Genomic DNA, 26,033 nt, shown 5'->3' with positions numbered 1-26,033 from the left:
GCTCCGTCCCTGCTTTAAGGATCATTTTGATGGCTATCATCTCCTGAGTCACCATAGCATAGACCATAGTGACGGATGCTGAAAGGTGAAAGGATTAGCACTTGTGTGATTGCAGTCATGTACAGCAGAAACTACTATTTATTTTTTTCATTAATGTACAGCAACCTTTATTTGTTAATAGTTGTTTCTTCCACAGGTACAGTAATGTGAAGGTGATTGCAATTACACATTCCCCAATTCAGTCACCTTTCATCGCCTCTGTTGTACATTCTAATCCAGCAGACGTTTGCATTCTACAGAACTAGCAAAAGCAATAGTTTATAAATACAGGCTGGGTTTTAAAGGTCCTCTTTCGCAAATGAGGAATAAAATAAAAAAATGTTTTATGCATAAACTATTAAACATCCTTCTAAAATAGTGTGCATTTTTTTTTTTTTTTCTAAGAAACTCATCTTTTGACTGATCCAGCTGCTGAAAGTCACCTAAAGAGAAACTCTGACCGTTATGTAAAAAAAAAGTTATAACTACAGTTTACGGTATATGTTAACTGAAGAATCTATTCGACCTTTGCTAATCTTTTATCTTTAGAAGTTGCTGAAAGGAAAATAAATGCTTTTTGTGTTCTAGAATGAAAAAGTTTATCCATTTCTAAAAACTAATTAAAAAAAGAACAATATTTTATTATGAAGGTAAGCTTGATCTTCAATAAACACAACACTATAAATAATAGAACAAATCATTCTTGTTATACTACTTAATAAAGACCAAGAATAGTCACAGTTTTTATGCCTTTAAAACATGTTATTAAGCAAAAAAGGTTTGGCAGTATGAAACATTTTGCGTCAATTCACAAATCCTCATCTCCTCCTCAGCAACTTAAAGCTGCCTGCTCACTCCCTTTATTCTGAAGCCATGTGTTCCTACTAGATGCTCTCACTAAGCATAGCGTCGCAAGTAAGAATGGGTGTGAAAAAAACGTAACAGAATATCGGTAATCTTACCGACATTTTATTATACACTATAGTAGAATAGCAGTATTTTACCGATATTTTACCATGTCCTAACCTAACCCTGTTTTTACACATAACCCTCCCACTTGATGCCTAACACTAACCTATACCTATAAATTCAACGCAATTCTGCATTTTCCTGCATGCGAATGAGATCTGGATGCAAATTGCGGCTATTGTAAGTCAATGGGGCCGCATAATCCAGAAATCTGCATACAGAAAAACTGATGCAGAACTGATGCAGAACTAGTGAAAATAGGCCCTTACATTTATAACTGAGTTTTTCATGGGGCCTATGGCGATGCCCAAATTTAATGGTGCGCATCACACCCAAATTTACATGACCCCTCACTAAAGACAATAAAAATTCTGGCTCAGGGCTAGTGCACACCAACATCCTTACTGCAATCGTTAGTGCTTAGCAATTTGCTAAAGCGATTCTGTGACGCGAATGAATGAATGAGGCGAATCAAAAAATGCTACATGCAGCACATTTGTGATTTTAGAAAAATCACAATGCTGCTGTGGGAACACCCTCACGGGGTTTCAGTAGTCAAGCACTTTTCAAGTCAATCTGAAAAGTGCTCATAAGCGCTCTTGGTGTGCACCAGCCCTTAAATGCAGACTTTGTGCAGCTTGGTATTGGGTCTGTCCAAATCGGAAGGAAGTGTATTTGATAGGCCAAGTTCCAAGTTGCATACAATTTGCATAAAAACTGCAAAAGTTGTAATCATTAGCATCTCAGTGAACAATACATCTGTAGGCACCACCTATGATTGTCTGCCAGTCAGCAGGGGGCTGTGGCAGCAGACATGTATAATTAGGGAGAAAGAAGGGTTGCTCCATGTGACAGAAGGAGAAAAGGTTGCTGAGGAGGAGATGAGGATCTATGGACTAGTGCAGAAGGTTTTTTTTGTCTAATGCTAGGTACACACGTTGTGATTTCCCGCTCGATCCGCGGGCTCGATTGGCTCGATTCGATTATTTCCAACATGTTCGATCGGGTTTCGATGGATACAGCCGTCAATTTTGCCTATTAAGTATGCAAAATCGACGGCTGTATCCATCAAAACCCGATCGAACATGTTGGAAATAATCGAATCTATCCAATCGATCCCGCGGTTCAAGCGGGAAATCGCAATGTGTGTACCCAACATTGGGGGGGGGGGGGGGGGGGGGTTGTTGCAAACACTATAACTTTTTATTTATTTACTTTTTTTTCCAAAATGTTTTGTAGGATGACTAATTAAAAAACTATTTTTATGTAGGACATATAAAAATGTGTTTTTAAAAGGGAATTTTAAACCATCATGTCATGCAGTAACATGCACAAAGAATAATTTGTCACAAAAGAATAAGCAAAACTCATTTCTAAGCGGTTGTCAAGGAATGGGGTTATGGGCTGCTGATTACAACATTTGAATCTTTATTCATTAAACAACATCCTGAAACGATATCTGCAGAATGAGATTAAAGCGGAATATAACCCTGCATTTCAACTTTGCTCTAAAACATTATTTACAGCATATTATATGCAAAAAGCATTTTTTTTTACTAGACCAGCATTGGAAGGGTTAAACACAGAGGTTTAAAGTTCCGTGGAGAGATATGCAGAAGTTCAGATTGTTACATTCTATTTAGTTATATGTATCTATTGAGAAATGTTACACACTCTTTGGCTGTCCTCCAACTCCTTCTCAGTCAGAGAGATGAGTCACATTCAACACTTAGATACACTCCAGGAACTTTAAAGCACTGTGTAACCCTTCCAGTGCTGGTCTAGTAAAAAAAAAAATGCTGGTTGCATATAATATACTGTAAATAATGTTTTAGAGCAAAGTTGAAATGCAGGGTTATATTCCGCTTTAATTGTGCTTAATAAAAAGAAAACCACTAATGGCAACTCAAAGACCCAGAACTGAACATAAGTGATCCTACAAATCTGTCTGGGATTTAGGTTACGTTCACAGTGGTGAACTGGACAATAAGGCATTGCTAAGGCAATGTAAATATCTTGTATCATATGTTCACATTGGCTTGTTAGTGTTATGACGGATCCATCAGGCATAATGCGATGCATGCAGTGCGTTACAGCATAACGCATATATTAACAGTTGCAGTGAAGCATAAGTTCTATGTACTGTATGCCTCACTATATGCAACGCACTGCATACACAATGTGGAATGCGACTTTTCCCCTCCATCACATTGAGTTTCTGTTTTTACAAGGAAAGCAACTCCCGACTGTGAACATAGCCTTAGTAATAAACAGTGTGTGATCAGGTGGTAAGAGTCTGCAGTCCTCACCATTGGTCATTTAGAATCCTGACAAGAGGTGCTAGAAGATTAGCGCTTGAGCTGTTGTACTTAAATCCACACATCTACAGCACATACACAGCTGCTAATCTGCTAACCTTTCAACAACCTGTGCTGTTCTCATATGACCCACATGAGAGTTGAAAACCTTTCTCAGCTGATAGGAGACATTTTTTAAATAAATCCAGGACAGCATGGAAAGATCACTTATGTCTTCCTGGGATTCCAAGTCCTGGTAAGTCGGGTCTATATGCTGCAGGTGTAGCCTACATGCAGCCAGTTTAGCAGAAACACAGCTGTCACCTCCTATTCTTCCACTTTCTTTCTATTGCAGTAAATACTTTGTTCCAATATGGGCATGGTAGACATGGGGGATATCATTGTGAGCGTGATGGAATAGGTAAAAAATGGAGGTTACAATATCGACAAATGGCTTTGCCATATGAATAATATACGGTTAGCTTGCTGCTTGCCGAATGCTTGACTTTCAATGACGTGGAGAGGACAAATAAGGACTATTTTAAACCCCCATAATTTAAACTCATGTCGCACAGCTGCCAAATGAGCCTTGTCATGTAGCCATACATGGGGAGACAGGCAGAGACAGCAATTACGCAGCACAGACAGCATAAGGAAGATGATCAGCAGCTGCATTTTGCATGGTTATTTTAAAATGATCATCCAAAATTCAGCTTTTTGTGGATTTTATAAACCCGTATGAAACAAGTCTTCTTAAGTGAGATGTAGGCAGATTTCAAAGGAAAACGCATGCTGCACTCATGCCAAAGGCAACATAGTTTTGCTACCCAACATAACCTCCATCAATATAAAATATGAAGAGATGGACCTACCTTTCACATACTCGGACTGTCCAAGCTGCGATGATCCAGGATGATATACTGAAAACCAGGAGTACAGTGCCTGGGCAGATGGTCATAAGGGTCTTCATTACAAAGCGTGTGTTGAAATTGATCTTGTTGAGGGCACCTATGCTCCGCGAAGAAGCATCCGTGAAGAGCTTGCTATGGAGAAGCATCACTCGTCCAATTAGGTAGAGTCTCAAGAACATGGGGATGGATAGGATGATGTCTATGTCAGCGTTGGCTACGGAGGTGGTATAGTAGAAAGCCAGACGAGCTGTCCAAGTAAAGGAGTACTGTCCAGGGATAGGATGAATGGCACACACAGTCAACTCTAAGGTGATGAAAAATATCCGTTCATAGGTCATGGCTATTCTCCAATCATCTGCTCCATTGTCCACCATAAAAAGCTAGGACAAAGTAAAATCAGAGTATAGGAAATTAGGGTAAACTATTACAAATGTAAAATCATGTAATAGTACTCAAATCTAGTCAATTACAATTAGAAACTGTTTTCATTAAGTGTAGCATTTCTCCAGGGGATAGAGCCCCCTCCCTTCAAAGAAATAAAATAGACTTTTTAACGATCATATAAATAGCCATAAGATGTGCAAAAATAAACTGAGTATTTAATGTTTTTACACAATAATCACTTTTAGAATCTTATATTAAAATCAAGCAAGCTTATATTAAAATCAAGTACACATAAAAAGTTCGCAATAAGGCAGTATGCCACTACAAACAACATAATTATGCAGCAAGTCTCTCCCTAACAACATTATTAAAGAGAAACCGTGACCATGAATTGAACTTCATCCCAATCAGTAGCTGATACCCCTTTTACATGAGAAATCTTTACCTTTTCTCAAACGGATCATCAGGGGGCTTTGTATGGCTGATATTGTGGTGAAACCCCTCCCACAAGAAACTCTGAGGACCATGGTCCTGGCAGTTTCCTGTCTATAAACCTTGTTGCATTGTGGGAAACAGATGTTTACAGCTGTTTCCAACTGCCAAAAAAAAACAAGCAGCAGCTACATCACTTGCCAGCAGTAAAAATGCCACCATGTAATAAATGTCAGAATGTAAACCAGGGATTTAAAAGATTTTACAATAGGCAAACACTGACTAAATCATTTATATATAATTATTGTCAAAATGAAGCACTTTTTTATTACATTATTTCCCTGGAGTTCCTCTTTAAGCAGCAAGTCCCTCCCAAACAACATGATTAGGCAGTGCTTTCTTCAACACATAGTTGCTCCGCATGTACCCCCAAAACCTAATTAGGTAGTGTGTACCACTAAAGAACACATACTCCTCTTCCAGCTCACTGGTGTCCTACATGCTCTCAGTCTTTAACAGTAATCCTCCCACTCATCAGGTCAGACTACAATATTACTATCGGGTGATGTGGCAATATCACATATCACTCCTCATCACTCAAGAATGTCATTATAGACAGCCTCACTTCATTAAGGTCAACACAAAATTACTTAAGAACATCCCTTGAGGTTGGACAGGATAGTCTGCTGAAGAAATGAATTTTAGTATATTAATATTATATATAAATAAATTATGAGCAGAGTATATAATAGTGACCTGTGCCACTACCGCCCCTTTTTGGAATGCAGTAAGTGGATAGTGCTGTGATCCTGCACTCATGTGCTGTGCTCCCCATTAAGTCTGTGCCCCCGCCCCCCTGCAAGGTTAGAGCAACACATAAATAGGAGGAATGACCTGTGCCACCAGCAACTGTGCCTATGGTGGAGCAGAGCCAAGAGTGACTTGTGCATTAGCAAAAGGGTGAAATAAATTTGGTTCATATGCAACTGTCAAAAAAAAAAAGTTAAAAAATGTTTTTATTTATTGTATTTGTAAAGCGCCAACATATTACACAGTGCTGATATATATATATACATATATATATATATATTATTATTATTTAGTATTTATATAGCGCGGACAACTTCCGCAGCGCTGTACAGAGTATATATAGTCTTGTCACTATCTGTCCCTCAAAGGAGCTCACAATCTAGTCTCTACCATATTCATATGTCAATGTATGTATCCTGTAGTGCATGTATATTTTTTAGTCTAGGGCCAATTTAGCTGAAGCCAATTAACTTATCTGTATGTTTTTTTGGGATGTGGGAGGAAACTGGAGTGCCCGGAGGAAACCCACGCAGATACGGGGAGAACATACAAACTCCTTGCAGATGTTGATCTGGCTGGGATTCGAACCGGGGACCCAGCGCTGCAAGGCGAGAGCGCTAACCACTACGCCACTGTGCTGCCCATATATATATATATATATATACATATATACATATATATACACATATATATATATATACATATATATATATATATACACATATATATATATACATATATATATATATATATATATATATATATATATATATATATATATACATATACATATATATATACATTTAACTTTTAAAGGAACAGATATAATACTTGGACTTTTCTTGAAATTGCAAATGCTGATCCAAAATATTTACATGGGCGGCCTTGACTTCCAGCAAGTAGGAGACCTCAGGTAATGTGGTAAGTCAGATTTTGTAACATGATCTAAAGGTGTGTGATTCTATTAAATATACTAAAGAACTGATATATCCTTTCTTACCATTACTTCCTGTTATTAATAATCCTATGTTTCCTCCATCTTGGGAAGACCAGAGTGCTTTTCAGTGGTAGCGTGCCAATGGTATTTATTTAATCTATCATCTACTAGATGATATTGGAATTAAAGCATGGCAGCAGCTTTTGGAGAGTCACAGAATACCCCCTAATGAATACTTTAGATATCTAAATATGGCCATACATAAGCAATTTGGGGGCCGATCTCTATCTGATCAAAGAGAGATCTGTTGGTCGCCACATACTGCAGTCTGATTCCCAATCGATCTCAGCATGAAATTGCAATATCATACACCGTTACTACTGCACACCTGCTTGACCATGTCAGCCCGAGATTTTCCAGCATGTCCATTTGATATATTCAACCAATATTGGGGCAAAATCGGTTGAATCTTCAATACGGCACGCTTGCGGCAGAACCGGTTTTTGTCTGATTTATTGAATCGGATCGTCAATCGGCTGCCAAATTGATAGATGCAATCGGCATTGTGATGCCACATCTGCCAGCGCTGTCCTCGTAATGTAAAATGTTCCCACCGGAGTCCCGTGCAACCATGTGTGTATGTGCACTGAGGACGGAGCGTGTAGCCAAGGGCAAACACCATCAGGTAAAATGTACCGCTTGAGGCCCTGGGGGCACATTTTACACTATGGGGACAGCATTGGGGGTTCTGTAAAGTTTGTCTCATCCCAATATCGCACGCCCGGGGCTTAGACAAACCAGGAAAACAGAGCAACGCGCGGTGAGGAGCAAGTGAAGGCGTACGAGAGACGCTGATTGGGATTGGCAAGCCTTAGCCGAGAAGGCAATGGGAGAGAGCCCGTAATAATTACTCTACGTGCATACAAACTGGAGGATCATGTGAGTGGTTTTAATTAATAAAGTTACATTTTTATGAAACAGTATTATGCTAAGGGAGCTTTTTGCTTTTTAGGTGCACGTAAACAACACTTAAAGAGGCACAACGGTCTGGGACCCTGATGACATGAAGGATCCCGGTGATAAAACGCTATTGACTAACCTAACGGTGGTCATCTAACTTTGGTGAGTTTGTTCCCCAAAGGGTGCCCTGGTGTTGCTGGATACTCATCCCATTGCATTGAAGAATCACTGACTGCATATTAAGAACTGAAGCTGATTCAGAATACTGTGATTTGCGCTTGTCATCATTCATTTACAATTTAAGTTGATAAACAATGTTTTTATTTCAGCTAAACAGACTATTTCTAAGGCTTAAAAACAACCTGTGATTCAATTTGATGAAGTTAAAATGAGAGTCTCAACTTTTAAGACTCAAAGAAATAAGCAAGCATATTAGCTGATCAAAAAAAAACAAAAAAACAATTGACACACTTGGGGTGAATATTTGAGGAGGCCATGTTCTTCATTTTTCATTAGCTTGTGGGATATGTATGAGGACCCGTTTCCACTTGTGCGGTGGGAGTCGCCGCGGTAAAAATTTGCATGCGGATGCGAATTTCGCCTGCGGTTGTCTGCGAATTCGCATGGATGACGATGTATGCGAATTTAACCATGGCAGGGCCTGTGTGCTTTTCCATTGATTCCATGCGAATTTGCATGAAAATTTGCATACCAAAACCACATGCCAATTCCCTATTAAATACATTGTATGTGAATCGCATAGCAGTATGCAAATTCTGATGGCTCTGCCGTGCAGATTTTTTTCTGCACAGAAAAACGCTCAGAAATCCTGACAAGTGGAAACAGTCCCATCTACTTGTATTGTCTATACCAGGCATAGGCAAACTCGGCCCTCCAGCTGTTACGGAACTACAAGTCCCACAATGCATTTGTCATGACTATGGTTGTCAGACTCCTGCGATGCATTGTGGGACTTGTAGTTCCTTAACAGCTGGAGGGCCAAGTTTGCCCATGCCTGGTCTATACGAATCTGCATGCAGGAAATGCATGCAAATTCGCTCTAGTGGAAACGGGTCCTGAATGTTTTCTACAGTGTACTATCTGGGTTCCTCTTTCTGTTTTTCTCTTTTCTATCTCTTTCTTTTTTTTATACTTCCGTCCATTTTCTTTCAGACTGAGCTGTATTCTCAAGAATTTGCCGTATTTGCTGCCATATAAGACACACTTTTTCTCCCTGAAAAAAATGGGGAGAAGAAGTCCCTGCGTCTTATACTTTGCTGTATAAGACGCAGGGACATTTCCCCATTTTTTGGGGAGAAAAAGTGTGTCTTATATGGCAGCAAATACGACAAATTCTTGAGAATACAGCTCAGTCTGAAAGAAAATGGACGGAAGTATAAAAAAAGAAAGAGATAGAAAAGAGAAAAACAGAAAGAGGAACCCAGATAGTACACTGCAGAGAACATTTAGGGCCCGCTTCCACTAGAGCGAATTTGCATGCGTTTCCTGCATGCAGATTCGCATAGACAATACAAGTGGATGGCAGGTAATCTCCAAATTACGAAAGCCCACCTATATGAACCACGGTCCCGCCGGCATGTCAGGGATTCCCTGTCTGTGTGTAGTTTGCCGCTCCCAACCCCCCCATTCCTGCCTCCCTCCCCCTTGCGTCTGCTGCCCCCCCCCCCATGTGTCCTCCTGTGTCCCCTTCTATCTGTTACTCTTCCCCCCCCCACCATGTGCCTGCCTCCTTCCCCCTTGTGCCTACTGCCCCCCCCCCCCCCCCCAGATGTAGCGTGTGTAGCAGCTTCTTACCTATCCATGCGCCCGCGATGAATGCAGACATCTGTCTCCCCTGCTCTTCTAGCTCTAGCGATCAGTTCAAGTCGCTCGCTAGAGCGAGAGGTGCAGTGGAGACGGATGTCTGCATTAAGGTGGCCACTAATGATCCAATTTCTAGTGAAAAAAATCTTTCGAGCGTTTAGAAATTCTGATCGGAAGTGAAATATTGTAATACATCATTCACTACACCATCAACGAACCAATCTTTGCTTCCTATCTATCACAACCAACAAGAAAATCCAAATTTTGGTTCGACGAAAATTCATTCGGCCGACATTTTTTTCACTCGTTCATAATCGATTGTGTCCATCAATGGAGGTTATTTACAACCAATCTGATCAGACACAGGAGGACACATGGGGACAAAGGAGGACACATGGGGATACAGGAGGACACATAGGGATACAGGAGGACACATGGGGATACAGGAAGACACATGGGGAGACATGGGGGACACCATTCGGGGAGAACATGTACAAGACGCTCCTGGAACATGGAGGCACCAGGTTTAGAATATATATATATTTTTTTCCCCCTGGTTTTTGACCGCTAAACCTAGGTGGGTCTTGTATTCCCGAGCATCTTATACAGTGGCAAATACGGTATATGTCTTTAAAAAGTCTCGTTTTTATTTATTTAAAGAATTTAATTCTCTTATGTTATGTGAATAGCTACTTCTTGATAATTTTATCCAGGTTGGGAAGAAACTGATGTAATGTTTATGATCCCTATTGGATATCATTGATGAATTTCTAAATTCTCTGTTGAATAAAAAAAAAAAAAAAAAAAAAAAAAAAGAAGAAGAAGAAGAAGAAAGTAATGTTTGTCTTTTATCGCAAGTTGGCCCAGACTTTTGGATAGGATAGTTTGTTTTTCCTTCTATTTTTAATGGCCATATGTCTTTTTTCAACTTATCAACTACTGTAAGTAAAAACCATTCTGGAGCACAAGTAAATGATGTATTTTCTCAAACATAGTCTAATTTACTTTACAGTTTACTTTATGCAAGGGAAAGACGTAGGTAGAGAAAGAAAATTTGTGGGAAACTGTAAGCTTACTTGAATAAGTATCTACTTTAGGGCTAGATCACACTGGACAGGATGTGACCGCGATTCTGCAGCCTTAATCGCGTGTTTTACCGTGATTTGTGCTTGTAACTCCCGTTCAATAGAATGAGAATCACAGCACAATCATCGCCCAGGCGTTGCAAAAGCGATAAATGTGAACCAGCCCTTAGTTAAACCACACTTAAAGAGAACCTGTACTGAGTAAAAATATTTAAAATAAACACATGAGGTAACTTCAAATGAACATTACAGAGTTACTTTGCCATCAGTTCCTCTCAGAAGCTCACCATTTTCTTCTGACACTAATCCCTTCCAGTTCTGACAATATTTTGTCAGATCTGAAATATATCAGTTGCTGTCAGTAAAAAATCAGTTGCTGTCAGTTATAGCTGAGAGGAAAACTGATGTACCAGGTAATGTCCATGTTTCCCTATGGCTCAAGTGGGCGATGTTACAGTTTAACTGTGTGCTGACCAGAAAGCTGTTATGGGGTAATGGCTATTTTCAAAATGGAGGACGGAAAATTCCCTTGATCATAGTGAACAAATAGGACGCGGGACAGGAGAAAGACACTGAGGAGTAGACTATATGGAAGGTAAGTATGACTTGTGTATGCTTATTTTGACTTTTATTTTCAGTACAGGTTTTCTTTAAGCATTAACAAAGTCTAAGGCTATGTTCACAGTAGTGCATTGCAGGTGCTTTCTACACTGCCATGCACCACTTATGCGAGTTTACAGTGCCGACTCTGTGCTATAACAGAGTGCAGCATCCTGACGCACTGCATGCTGTGCGTTACAGCAAAACACGTGCATTTACAGTAGCAGTGAAGCATACTTCTCATTGAGTGTATGCTTCACTGTATGCGGCAGATAAAGTGCAGTGCCGCTTTTCCATTCTGTTGCATCCCTGCTGTTTCAGTGCAAACGTAGCCTTTGTGGCTGGATAGTGTACTGGTTAAGGGCTCTGTCTCTGACACAGGAGGCCAAGGTTTGAATCTTGGCTCTTCCTATTCATTAAGACAGCACCTATTCAGTGAGGAGACCTTGGGCAAGATTTCCTAACACTGCTACTGCCTATTGAGCGCATCCTAGTGGCTGCAGCTCTGGCGCTTTGAGTCCGCCAGGAGTAAAAGGGCGATATAAATGTTCTGTGTTTTGTCTTGTCTTAAGGTGTCCATAAATGATTTAGTTCTTTTTTATTTTTAAAAACCTTTTTATTTAAATTATTGATTTAATAGACTGATCAAATACATTTTTTCACCTCCCCCAATCAAGCATCTATTGCATTTTGCACAATACTGAACGGTGTTTGTTGATCAAAAGTGCTCATTTGATTTTTTTAATACAATTTTTTATCAACTATAAAAAGTGAACAATTTGGTTGTGTTGTGTATAGTCACATTTAGAGGTTTTTGAGAAAGCTTAGGTAGATCTAGGGAAATTCAGCTGCCTGGAGTTATGCCCATTTTCACCATTAATCTCTTTTTAAAAAGAGAAAATGAAAGAGCAGTTCTTTATAAGCTGAGTTAAGGCCTCCTTCACATTGGGTGCATTGAGAAACGTATAAAAGCGCATAATAAAAAAACGCATGCATTTGTGCACGCTTTTTTAAAGCATGTCTTTTAAAGAGACACTGAAGCGAAAAAAAAATTATGATATTATGATTTGTATGTGTAGTACAGCTAAGAAATAAACATTAAGATCAGATACATCAGTGTAATTGTTTCCAGTACAGGAAGAGTTGAGAAACTCCAGTTGTTATCTCTATGCAAACAATCCATTAAGCTCTCCGACTAATTTAGTCGTGGAGAGGGCTGTTATCTGACTTTTATTATCTCAACTGTTCCTGGACTATTTGCTTTTCCTCTGCTAGAGGAGAGGTCATTACTTCACAGACTGCTCTGAAATAATCATTTTGAATGCCGAGTGTTGTGTAATCTGCACATATTATAGAATAATGCAATGTTAGAAAAAACACTATATACCTGAAAATAAAAGTATGAGAATATTTTCTTTGCTGCTAATCTTCTAGTAATTATTCATAGTACACAACCAATTCATTATATCATATTTTTTTTTTCGCTTCAGTGTCTCTTTAAGCATGTTTAAGCATGTTTTGTCACTCCCCCTCACTGGGGTAAAGGGAAAGGCACATTTGGCTACCTATACTGAGGGGAGGGGGGAGGCAACATACATAATACTGGTGGCACCACTGCTACCTATACTGGGGAGGGCACAATTTGGGGTACGGGGAATACTATGGAACTTCTGCCTTTGGTGCTGGAGAACCTTACCCTTGCCCTGCCAGGAAAGTATGAGGGGACGCTACTACACCCCAGCAAGCATTTGGAGATGCCACTAGATCACCAGGGAAACATATGGGGGACCACTAGACTACCAGGAAGATCAAGAGTAAGTAGGACCATGGGTCAAATGTGGAAATGTAATAGGATAAAACATAATAATGGGGTGGCACTGAAAACTAGTACAATAAAATGTACTGTTTAAAGTAGTTTCTATGGTATTATAAAAATTAAACAAGCTAACACTTACCTGGGGATTCTATCGGCCCCCTGTAGCTGTAATGTCCCACGCTGTCCTCCTCCCATCACCCGTTCCCCGTCGCCGCTCCCGGTTTAATATTCGTCTAAGCAGACGAATAATGCTTGCTCCTGCAGGCGTCATGGGGAGCTTAAAGCGCAGGCGCAGTATGAAGTTTTCTTGTACTGCGTCTCCGCAGTAAGTTCCCGATACCGCGCGTGGGGGTGAGCATTGTACTCACTCGCGTGACCGCGCGGCGGGGAACGGAGCATCGGAGGAGGACGGCATGGGACATTACCTCTGCAGGGGGCCAATAGAAGGTAAATGTATCAGCTTGTTTCAGTTTTGTAATACCACAGAACCCCTTTAACCATCCCACTTTTAAAGACCATGCCCTCTACATAATAAAATTAATTAACCTTCTCTGTTTTCTCCCTAATTTTTACCAAAATAATACTTGTGATATTTTCTCATTTCAAAGTGAAAAGTGCACACTGTAGCAAAAACCCACCTTTGTTCCATAACAAAATATCATAATTTGTGACAGAAGCGTAATTTAAGTTTTTGTGATAAACAGGAGAACTAGACAAATACATTTTTTTAAATTTATATTAGCAGTTTTTATTTTCAAACTCTAAAGGATGAAATCTGAGAAATATGGTAATATTTTTTTCAGGTTATTCTTCTTTTTCCTTTCCTTTTTCCAAAATTATTATTGGGAAAAAAATACTGCCCAAGAAAGTATGTGTCTTAACTGTACTATAACACACACAAATACACACATAAGCACACACACACACAAGTGTGAGCGTGTGTGTGTGTGTGTGTGTGTGTGTGTGTGTGTGTGTGTGTGTGTGTGTGTACATATATATATATATATATATATATATATATAGTGCTGCCCATAATTACTTATACCCCTGGCAAATTTTGACTTAAAGTTACTTTTATTCAACCAGCAAGTATTTTTTTTTACGAGAAATGACATAGGTGGCTCTCAAAAGATAATAAAACAATGTACAAAAGGCATTATTGTGGGGAAAAAAAACATTTCTCATCTTTTATTTACATTTGAGCAAAAAGTGTTCAGTCCAATATTATTCATACCCTTCACAGTCTGTGGGAAACTCCAGTTCTATACCATTCCAAATAGTCCAAGCTGTTCTAAAGCATCCTAATTACCCTGAGTAATTGGGGACAGCTGTTTTATTAAACTCAACAGGTGAAAAACAGCAGCTCTCTGCAGTTGGTTTGTGGACAGTCATGGCTAAGACAAAGGAGCCCACTGAGGACCTACAGCTGTGAATTGTGGCTGCTCACATGTCAGGAAAGGGCATTTCTAAATGTTCTTCACTGTGGAAAATCTCAGAGGATGTGGTTGGAAGCCAAAAGTGACACCTGTGCTGGCCAGGAGGATAGTGAAGAGGTAAAAAAGAATCCAAGGATCACCACCAAGGCCATCCTGGTGAATCTGGGCTCTGCTGGTGGCAATTTCTCAAGGCAGACGATCAAACAGACACTGCACACTGCTGGGTTCCTCAGATGCAGACCAAGGAGGACGCCACTTCTCCAGATAAAGCACACAATAGCTCACTTGACCTTTGCAAATGCTCATCTGGACAAAGAAGAAGACTTCTGTTCTTCTGTGTTATGGTCAGATGAAACAAAAATTGAATTGTTTGGTCACAATGAAGTTTCCTTCATTTAGTGTAAAAAAAGGAGAAGCCGTCAACCCAAAGAACACCATCCCCACTGTCAAACATGGCCAAACATGGTGGTGGGAACCTAATGCTTTGGAGGTGTTTTTCAGCCAATGGACCAGGGAACCTAATCACAGTAAACGGCACTATAATAAAAGACCAATACACAGGGCCGGGCCGAGGCATAGGCTGGAGAGGCTCCAGCCTCAGGGCGCAATGTAGGAGGGGGCGCAGAATTCATTCAGCTGTCATTCCTAATTGTGTTTGAAGCAGAAAGAAATAAGAAAAGGGGATACATGGCAGTGACTGCAAGCCAGATAACTAGATATTAAGGTGTTGGGGAGGTTGTGGGCCCTGTGGCGCCTCTTAGTCTAATAGCAATCAGTGTGTGATGGCTGGGGAGACAGGGATGGAGGGGCGCACTTTGCTGTCTCAGCCTTGGGTGCTGAAGGACCTTGTTCCAGCTCTGCCAATACATGAAGATTCTCAACGACAACATCAGGCAGTCTGCAGAGAAACTTGGCCTTGGGCACCAGTGGACATTTCAGCATGACAATGACAATGACCTAAAACACACAGCAAAAGTGGTGAAGAAATGGTTAGCAGACAACAACATTAATGTTTTGGAGTGGCCCAGCCAAAGACATGACTTGAATCCAATTGAGAATCGGTGGAGGAAGCTAAAGCTGAGGGTTATGGCAAAAAGACCCTCCAACCTGAAAGATTTGGAGCTCATTGCTAAAGATGAATGGGCAAAAATACCTGTGAAGACATGCAAAAAGCTGGTCTGCAATTATAGGAAGCCTTTGATTGCTACAATAGCCAATAAAGGCTTTTCAATTGATTATGGAAGAGGGTATGAATAATTTTGGACTGTACACTTTTTGCCCAAATGTAAATACAAGCTGCGAAATGTTTTTTTTTCCCACAATAATGCCTCTTATGAACATACTGTACATAATACATGCACATGCATGTGCATACATGTCCAGACACTACAAAAACCTGTGGGGATTTAATGAGGAATACAATTCCAAAATAACACATCCAAACAGCTACAAAATATATTAAGCAAAACAAAACAAAAAAAGCAACTTCTTTATAGTTCTGCTATCCCTGAAGGGAAGGTCAAGACCCTTCATTTGCTAGATCACCTTACTAACAGTACTCTACACAAACAGTAAACAAGCAGTACTGTACACTCCTGACTGAAAGCTCTGTATTGAACAGTGTTACTTGTTTGGAAATACACATGTACACATTTCTATACAGGCTTGCAGAAAGCAGAGGATTCCTCCCTGAATTTGTTGCAGTTCCTGTTAGAGCTTTTCAGCTCTCCCTTGCTTACAGGTCTCCTCCCTCCAGTCTGTTACTCTCTGACTCCTGGCAGATGCACACTTGCTGCAGTGCAGGAGAGGAGGACTCAATGACAGGCAGAGCTCCTCTCTCCCTTCAGGCGGGAAGACAGGAGAGTGTGTTGCAGACAAGGGGCATCCTATCAGCAAAATGTAATGGCTATCCTCCCAGTGCCTGAACAAAACTAGTGCATTTTAGCATAATGCACTGAACATGGCAACTGGCAAGCCTTTTTTTTTTTATTTTTTTTTATTACAAATGTATGCAGATAGCTTTGATGCAGTGATGCTGCAATGCTTGCAGTGCCAGAATTCTTATGTTTTTATGTGTTACTTTTTTTTACTATTTTAAATTATATTTATATTTTTAGCTTTATTTATTGCTGCCAATATGTATAATAATCTTTTTTGTTATGGCCAAATGTAATGGCTAAAGAGGAATTGGTGACAAAACATTACCTGATTATGCCGTGGTCTTAAAACCAGAAGTCAGGGCTGGGACCAATCGATTGCGATTTGTAAAATATTTTCAAAGCAATTTTTATAGCCATTTCAAGGAATGTAATTTTTTCCCTGCATTCCTTTCAATCGTAATCGTTCAGAAAATGGTCCAGGCAGCGCTTTCCAGATTTCTTCAAATCAAGAGCGCTGTAGTGCAATCTTCATCAGGGGTTTCAATGTCCAAGCGCACTATTAGATCCCTCTAGGGGACATTATTAGTTGCCCACAAAAGAGGGGGAAGGTTTAGTTCCCTCCGGGAGCGGTTATTAGTTGCTCACAAAGTGGGGGAGTTATTAGTTCCCTCGGGAAGGGGGGGGCTGCAAGCTGCCCACTAAGGGGGGTGGGTATTAGTTCCCTTGAGGGGGTTATTAATTGCCCGCAAGAGGAGGGTTCTATGTGAGAGTAGTGACAGGTAAGGTCATACTAGCATACATGTACTTCTTTGACGATATATCCTAGTTTGTTGGAAAACTGGCCCTCATCAACATCACTTCCACTTCTGATGTGACATGACAGAAATGTCCACAGAAAAGAGGAGATGATGGGGTAGTGTTGGAAACATTGAATTGTTGTTACCTTATGGATGCAAGCAATTTTCACGTTTCAGCACTCCTTCCATTCATTTCCCAATAACTTTATTGCTGTTCATCATACCTAAATGATCTATTGTAGATCTTGTTTTTTTGCCACAAATTAGACTTTTAAAGTGAACCTTAAGTGTCCCAAAAAAAATGAGTTTTACTCACCTGGGGCTTACCTCAGCCCCCTGCAGCTGATCGGTGCCCACGACGAGTCGCTCTGATGCTCCGGGTCCCGCTGGCGGCCACTTCCGGTTTCGCCGTCAGGACCCGTATAGCAATGTAAAGTCTATGCGGACGTTCACACGCGTCCGTTCCGTACGTACCGGAGCCGGATCGAATCCAGACTCCGGACTCTTTTCCAACATGTGCTATTTTTTGGCTCCGGATCTCCGGTCCACGCACCCGGACCGGAGCCGGACTGGAGCCTGACAGCACCATCCGGAACACAGAAACCAATGGGGAACGGAAGGCACAGAACACACTGCCTACAAAAACCTGACGTTCTACCCCACTTCCTATGCGTTTGCAAGCGGCCATTTCGGATGGGGACACATGGGCAAAGCATGTCTGGAGTGGAGAAGCAGTGACAGACGTGCTGGAACTGTTTGGCAGAATGTCGGAGGTGGAGGTGAGGCCTACAGCGGAGGAACCTGATTCTACACGTGCACCAGGTGCACCTTCTGCTGACCCCAACATTTCTTTTTTTAAATTTCGCTATTTTTTGCCCACGGATCCGGATGGCAGCCTGATGCATGCCTGATACAAACGGACTGAATCCGGATCGGAACCGTACGGTTCTGATCAGGATCAGGTCAGGATCCGATCAGGATCCGATCAGGATCCGGTCCGTTTATTTGCCAAAACGCAAGTGTGAACGGGGCCTTAGTAATTATGGTATTCTCAAATGCATTTTAAAAGGGAAAAGTTTAAAATAAACAGTGCTACTGTAGATAAAACCCACAACTTTGATTTGCTGGTTATCCCAGCATTTAAATTATTTCTCTAATGCGATGTATGGGCATAATACAGTATATTATTTGGAAATAAATGTGTATTTTTTCTACGTTGTGTTTTTTATTTTCTGATTGTACTAACAATAATTGCAAGCTCTTATTTGCAAAAATACCCTCATGGCATACATATTTAAAAAGCAGGGTCCTTACGGTAAGAATGTAAGTATTCCATTTTAAGTTCTGTCACTTTGTTTTATTTTTACAAGATTTTTATTTTGGTAGAGAATATATGAAAATAAAAATGTTATTGCTTTTGATTAAGTTTGTCGCTAAAAATAATTCACAAGACATAAGCCTCAACCCTAAAACATCCTAAAATCTATTCTACAACTTATCATGGTTAAAATAACATCACATATCTCTCAGTTGATAGCTAGTTGGGCATTTAGCAGGCCATCAACTCTAAAGTATGTATGTGGCTTTGTATAGGGCAATTTTTTTTCGCAAATTATTTTACCATACTTTGTTTGCATAGCCCCAGAAGAGTCTGGAGAGCAGAAAAAGACCACAAATTATGGAAAGCTAACAATCACAGTTTTTCAAAACTGGGTGTTTTGTAAGCTATTGATCATGATTTTGAAAATGACATTATTTTTGAATGATGGATTGAGTTGGTCCTTACCTATTTTTTACGTGACAGGGGTCCAAGCTATTTTCCTCTCAGTGCCATTATAGATAAGCCCTATCTATGCTCAACACTAACTCTCCCCTATCTATTCTTAACCCTAACCACCTTATGCTGGGTACACAAGTTGCGATTTCCCGCTCGATTGACGGGATCGATCGATTATTTCCGGCATGTTTGATGGGGTTTTGATCGATACAGCCATTGATTTTGCATACTTAACATGAGAAAATCGATGGCTTTATCGATCGAGTCCCAATCAAACATATCGGAAATAGTCGATCGACCAGGAAATCGCATCGTGTGTACCCAGCATATCACAGACTACTAACACTAATCCTGCCCAATCTATACCTAACATTAACCACTTCAGGATTCTGCGTACGCTTAACTACGCCCCTGAATCCTGAAGTGGTTTCCATGGAAACGGCCGCTCGTATGAGCGGCCGTTCCATGTCAGTTCACGGAGGGTGTCTCCGTGAGCACTCTGCGAGCCGCCGATCGCAGCTCGCAGGGTAAATGTAAACACACGGGGAAGATCTTCCCCGGTGTTTACATGTAAACGGCGCTGCTGCGCAGCAGCGCCGTGGCAGAGATCGGCGATCCCCGGTCTCTGATTGGCCGGGGACCGCCGGCACCTGATAGGCTGAAGCGGCTTTCCGTCCTGCGCCGCACACAGGGGACGGGAGAGGGAGGGAAGGAGGCAGAGGGAGGACTAGTGCTGCGGAGGGGGGCTTTGAGGAGCCCCCCCCCCGCTAGGCACAGCAGCGCGGCGGCGATCAGACCCCCCCAGCAGGACATCCCCCTAGTGGGGAAAAAAGGGGGGAGGTCTGATCGCCCTGCCTGATTTCTGATCTGTGCTGCGGGCTGAAGAGCCCCCGCAGCACAGATCAGCCAAACCACCCGGTATCCGGAAGTGGTTAATAGGCATTGCCATAGGTGCCCATGTAAAACGCAGATAATAGCGGCTATAACAGTAAAGTTAGGTGCCAGAGTTGCCCAATAAAATAACAGGTGCCGGGACCACCCACTATAGAAACTGCAGCTATATTTATAGCCACTATATTTGAAGCAGCAGTGTCTATAGTGAGCAGCTGCTTGGGCACCCACATTTTATAGTGGGAGACTTTGGCACCCAAATTTACTATTATAGCCGACATCAGAGACATTTGACATGGGCGACTATGGCGGCACCTAAATTTATCAGCATGCAAGTTTGCCCAAATTTACATAGCCCCTCACAGCAGCTCGTCACCTCAGAACCTAGGTTCTCAATGTGTGGTACGCGTACCCCAGGGGGTACTTCTGATGGTTCCAGGGGGTACTCAGGTGTGATATACTTAACCAAGAACAACAAATTTCGAGTTTAAGAAAATTATAAATCTTATTTAAACAACACCAGATTTGTATTTTAGCTAATTAAAAGCAATAGTAAATGCTTGGAAATGGTTTAGAAACCAAGTATCATGTACTAGGATTAAATATATATTTGCCAAGGGGTACCTGTGATAATGTTTACTATGCTAGGGGGTACTTGGTGAGTATAGGGTTTTAAAAGGGGTACATACCAATAAACTGTTGAGAAACACTGCCTCAGAACACAGATCTGAGGTAGCACAGGACGACTGTGAGAGAGGCACAGTTAGGGAGAGCCCACACCTGTGTCCCTGGAAAACACCGCTGTTTTCCCACGGACAATTTTTTGCATCCTTTGCGTGTTATTTTTCTCAGTCTATGGGAATCGTACACTTGTTGCAGTTTCATGCGGCGGGGAATCAGTTTTCATTACGTGCATGAATTGCAGGCAGGAAACAAACGCAGGCATCACCACTAAAAAGCATTATGTGCGATTTCGCATTTCACTAAACTGCACGCTCTTTTCAACAAAGTCTTAAGGGACATTGAGCTCAACTTAAAAATGAAAATAGTACTCACCCGGGGCTTGTACTGCGTACAAGTACTGCGCATGCGCGATTAAAGCGCGCATACGCCATACTTTCACGCCGGCCCGCGTGGTGACGTCAATCACGTCATACGCGGAAGACGGAGCCCGACACTCGGCCGAGTGTCGCCGGGCTACCGCCGGGCCGCCATTCCGGACTAGGAGAGGAGCCAGGACGCCGTCGTGGGACCTCCCGACCAGCACTGGGCTGGAGAAAGCCCCGGGTGAGTACTATTTTCATTTTTTAAGTTGAGCTCGGAGTCCCTTTACTATTTAACTAACATTGTTACTTGTAGTTATAAATGATAATTTTTACTGGCTGTAACAGAAATTAAAATATAAGCTAAGTACCCACATGAAGTTGGATCAGCAGCAACAAGCGATCATTCCACAATCCATCTTCACTACCGTGAATCATTTAAACAAATTTACTAACATTATAACGGCGGGCAATGGAGATCTGAGTGATCAGTCGCTCAATGATCCATCATGATGGTTGCAGTCACTGCACGTTGCTAAATATCGTTTAACCACTCTGCGACCACCTAACGCAGGATGGCTGCAGAGTAGCTCTCTTGTTCTTTGATCGTGCCACATGGCGTGATCTCGCAAGGAGCGAGATTAGAGGGGCACTCACACTTGCACAAGCGTGAGTGCCCATTAGTACACAGAGCCAGCCGCAGAGATCAGCCTGCCAGCCCACTATCGGAGCTGGCAGGCTTTTTTTTTGATTCACAGGGAGAAATATATGTATACAGCATTGCGATCTCCCACAGCACTGTAAAGAGGACAGCCTTGTCACTTATATGTCCTACAGAAGGGCTCACAATCTAATCCATATGTCTATGTGTGTATCATGTAGTGTATGTAACGTAGTTAGGGGCCAATTTAGGGGGGAGAGAGGGAAGTAAAAGAAAGTGTTGTTTTTTTTTAAATAAGGTCTTTTTTTTTATTAATAATAATAAAAAAAAAATGTAGCAGCAATCAAATACCACCCAAAACAAGCTCTATATGTGAGAAGAAAAGGAGAAAAATTCATTTGGGTGCTAAGTTGTATGACCGAGCAATAAACTGTTAAAGTTGTGAAGTGCTGAATTATAAAAAAAAAATTACCTGGTCACTAGGGGGGTGTAAACCTCTGGCCCTCAAGAGGTATAACTTTTGTTAAATTATATTACACAATATCATGAACACAATAATTCGCCCTGAAAAAAGTCACCTGTAAAAGTCACCACATACATCATGGATACAGACCTTCGGGCACACTGATTGATTCAGGGACCACATGATCCCTTGCCTTGCACCAATCATTGCCTTGGGGGGACGTAAACACTTTTTATACTATTTTTTATTTTAAGCATTTAAACTTTTTTTTTCAATTATCAATAAACACTGTTACTAACACTGCCTCATGTAGAATCTAACCACAACTGCTGCTACACTAAGATACATATGCAGAGGAGGAACGCCACTACACTGCCCATGCCAAACAAGCACCCGGTGGCTTCACTGATGCAGCTGACACACCCACCCACACTGTAGATATAGAGAAAAAGAATTGCACACCTTATTCTAGCGGATGCTGGTGCAGGATCCCCAGACAATTTGCAATCCAATGGTCAAGTAGAGATACGCACACAGTCTTTGCCAGGAACAGTGGAATTTATTGTTCCATCACACACATATATACAATCGTCCGACCATAAACTGAGAACATGGGGCCAATCCAGTCCCCTTTGTCAAGGCTGGGACAGACACATAAACGAGCCACACTGGACGCACTGCCTGTCAGCTCCCTGTGTGAAAGAGGCCTAACAGAAGCACTGTGAGAGAGTTGGGAAATCATCTGTAACATGAAAACTATGCATACACATGACTGTAAGCTCATTCTGGGAGGACTCTTTCCCCTATGTTATTACTGCTGTGTAAAGGTGGCCATTAACAGTACAATTTTTCATCAGATGGGGTCTTTCGATGCAATTCTTTACAATCGAAAGAAATCAGAAAGTAATTATCGATTGTTCCTGGGTAAATTAGGGCATTTTCTCGCTTTTGATTTGATCGTAAAATCCAACATTCTGATCTTTATATTTTCTCTTCCAATCAACCATACAATCATTTTACATCAGTTTTTCCACACACTGCACAGTTTCCTGAACAATTAGATAGCAAAAATAGCATGGAAAGATTACATCTGATGAAAAAATGGTATCGTTTATGGGCACCTTAACCTCTAGCCGACCGCACCACACCGGTGGGCGAGGCCGCGGCGGCAGCCCCAGGACCGCCCAATGCCGATCGGCATAAAGTCCTGGGACTCTGTTTTGCAGGATATCGCGCGCAGGCTTCGCGCGCATCTCCTGCTCGGGTAGAGGATAAAGCCGGCACCATCAATGGAATATTTTAAATATTATGCTCTTTTATTGATTTTCATCATAGCAATCCGTCACATAAAGTTGCGACGTTTCGGGAAGGTCCCCTTTATCAAGCAAGTGACAGAATGAAAATGAATACTATTACATTACAATTTATATGGAAGCCACCATGTAACCTCCAATCGTTGGTCAGGAACATTAGGACCAATGGGAAGGCCCAATCTACCATGCGGACCTGATAGAAACCTTGTAGATAAGGACAGAGCCAATGAAAAAAGGAGGCACTCACCTGCATGGAAGCGCCCAGAAACGCCGCACACCGACGTTTCCGCGTGCAACAGCCGCCATCTGTGGCCGAGGACCGCCCCACAGAGGCGGGCGGGACTCCCACATTGGTGCGAGGCCGGGGGAGCGCCACGTGACCAGCTGCGTCAACCAGTCACAAGCTGGGCCAAAGTGGAACGCAGAAGTGGCGTGTCGCATGCGAGGACGCATGTCCGCGTCAATCTGCAGCGTCCACGTGACCCAGCCGGCGCCGCCCCAACCGCATCACCATGGCAGCAGAAGCTACGAATCCGCGTCTGTACGGAATCCCAGGCGCTAGACATGCTAGACAAGGGAAAAAAGTAAATAGCAATAAAAAGAAGTGAGAAGGGTAGTATAAAAGCAGATACATATTTCTACTTATATCATAAACATCATAATGTGATCATAGGTCAGTATGAATAAACCCACAATAACAGCTAGACCCAAACTTATTAGGTCCTGAGAACTAGGTCTTAAAGATATAGATACATGTTGGTCACATCATAATAAAGGTGATAATTCAAATTCTCTATTAAGGCCCCGGGGGTCAAGGCAATCTAATGCCCTGATCCAGTAGGCTTCCCTATATAGTAATTTTTTAATTCTACTTCCTTCTCTATTCATAGGTGGGATAGCTTCAATAATTTGGCATCTAAGCTGATTAACATTGTGTCCATATTTAACAAAATGTGACGAAACAGCTTGTTCCACAAGTTTGTTACGTATGGCTGATTTGTGGGCAGATAGTCTTATTTTAAATTTGGATGTGGTCTGTCCTACATAAATAAGTCCACACGGACACTTAAGCAGGTACACCACATATTGAGTATCACAATTATAGCAGCCTTTGATTGGAAATTGTTTGCCTGTATGTGGATGAACTATATAAGGGGATCTAATTATAGAGTGGCAGTGCACGCAGTTAAGACAGGGGAATGTACCCCTACGTGAGCGACCTTCCGGTGGTCTAACCAAGGTCCTCATCTCGGCGTGTACTAGTCTGTCACGCAGAGTGGGAGCTCGCTTGTATAAAAATAATGGTGGACTTTGGAATTCAGTAACTGAGGGGAATGAGCGAGACAATGGACTCCAATGCTTTTTAAGAATTCTATTAATGGAATTACTTCACACATTATAATGAGATACAAAAGGTAGTCGATTACCTATGCTCCTTCTCCCCTTAGGACGACCAGATGTCGCTCTCGCTTCCTTGCGTGCACTAGCCACTACCTCTTCAGGATACTGTCGTGCTAAAAACTTCTCAGACATCTCGTCCAACCGGGACTCCAATATGTCCCCATCATCCACTATGCGGCCCAGTCGCATGAACTGGCTTTTAGGTATGGCACATCTTGGGCTTGATTCACAAAAGAGTGCTAACTGTTAGCACGGCCGTTTTCGCGCTAAACGATAACGTTTTCGCGCGTAAACGCGAATTTTCACGCGAAAACGATATCGATTTCGCGGTAAAATTCACTTTATCGTTTCGCGCGAAAATTCGCAATCGCGCGCAATGCGAAAATTCGCGCGAAAACGGCCGTGATAACAGTTAGCACTCTTTTGTGAATCAAGCCTCTTGTGTTTCTAGGATGGAAACTGTCAAAAGATAAAATAGCATTTCGATCTGTGGGTTTTACATAAAGATCTGTGTAAAGTCTTCCATTATCAACCTTCACCAGTGTATCCAAAAAGTTAACATTATCAGAATCGCAATGTATAGTGAGGCGGATAGCCTCACATTGTTGGTGTAACTGTGAAACCAAATCATCCAGGGCCGAACGTGGCCCCGCCCACACGCAAAAAATATCATCAATATACCTGAGCCAATATCTTTGAAAGTTAGGGTTACTATACACAAAGCTCTCCTCGTATACATTCATATAAATATTTGCGTAGGATGGGGCCACGTTTGACCCCATGGCTGTACCTCGTACCTGTAGATAAAAACGGTCATTAAACACAAAATAATTAAATTTCAAAACAACATACAATAGATCAATCAGAAACTGAATCTGTGGGTCAGAAAAATCGGATGCAATGAATAGCATGTGACTGACAGCCTCCACACCTCCATCGTGAGGGATGGAGGTGTAGAGGCTCTCAACGTCCATGGTAACCAGCAGACTTCCCTCAGGAATATCTTTAAGGGAAGAAATAGTCTCAAGAAACATAGAGGTGTCCCTCAAGTATGATTTTTGTGCTACAACAAATGGGCGAAGTATGAAATCGAGATATTTTGCTAACGGTGAGAGAACAGAGTCTATCCCTGATACAATAGGGCGGCCTGGGGGGTGTTGTAGATTTTTATGGATTTTAGGTACCAAATATAATATTGGTGTTCTTGGACATTCCATCTGAAGGAACTTGACTAATTTATCATCAATTATTCTGTCGTGGACTGCCTTATCTAAGATATCTGAAATGCGTTTTTGTATATCAGACAG

At 41.6% G+C, this 26,033-nt stretch overlaps 1 protein-coding gene across 4 annotated transcripts in view; it reads right to left on the bottom strand.

The window, feature by feature from the left end:
• The window catches only part of LOC137513307 (small conductance calcium-activated potassium channel protein 2-like), a 204,040-nt gene that overhangs the window by 107,660 nt on the left and 70,347 nt on the right, over positions 1-26,033 (bottom strand). For all 4 annotated transcript variants that reach the window (XM_068234121.1, XM_068234124.1, XM_068234123.1 and 1 more), the window contains exon 4: positions 4,178-4,596. In XM_068234121.1, the coding sequence (XP_068090222.1) occupies positions 4,178-4,596 (419 nt within the window). The remainder of the gene's footprint in view (positions 1-4,177; positions 4,597-26,033) is intronic.

The sequence above is a fragment of the Hyperolius riggenbachi genome, chromosome 1 (genome assembly GCF_040937935.1).
Source record: "Hyperolius riggenbachi isolate aHypRig1 chromosome 1, aHypRig1.pri, whole genome shotgun sequence".
Lineage (NCBI taxonomy): Eukaryota > Metazoa > Chordata > Amphibia > Anura > Hyperoliidae > Hyperolius > Hyperolius riggenbachi.
The sequence above is the reverse complement of the archived record's forward strand: the minus strand, read 5'-3'. Positions and strand labels throughout refer to the sequence as shown.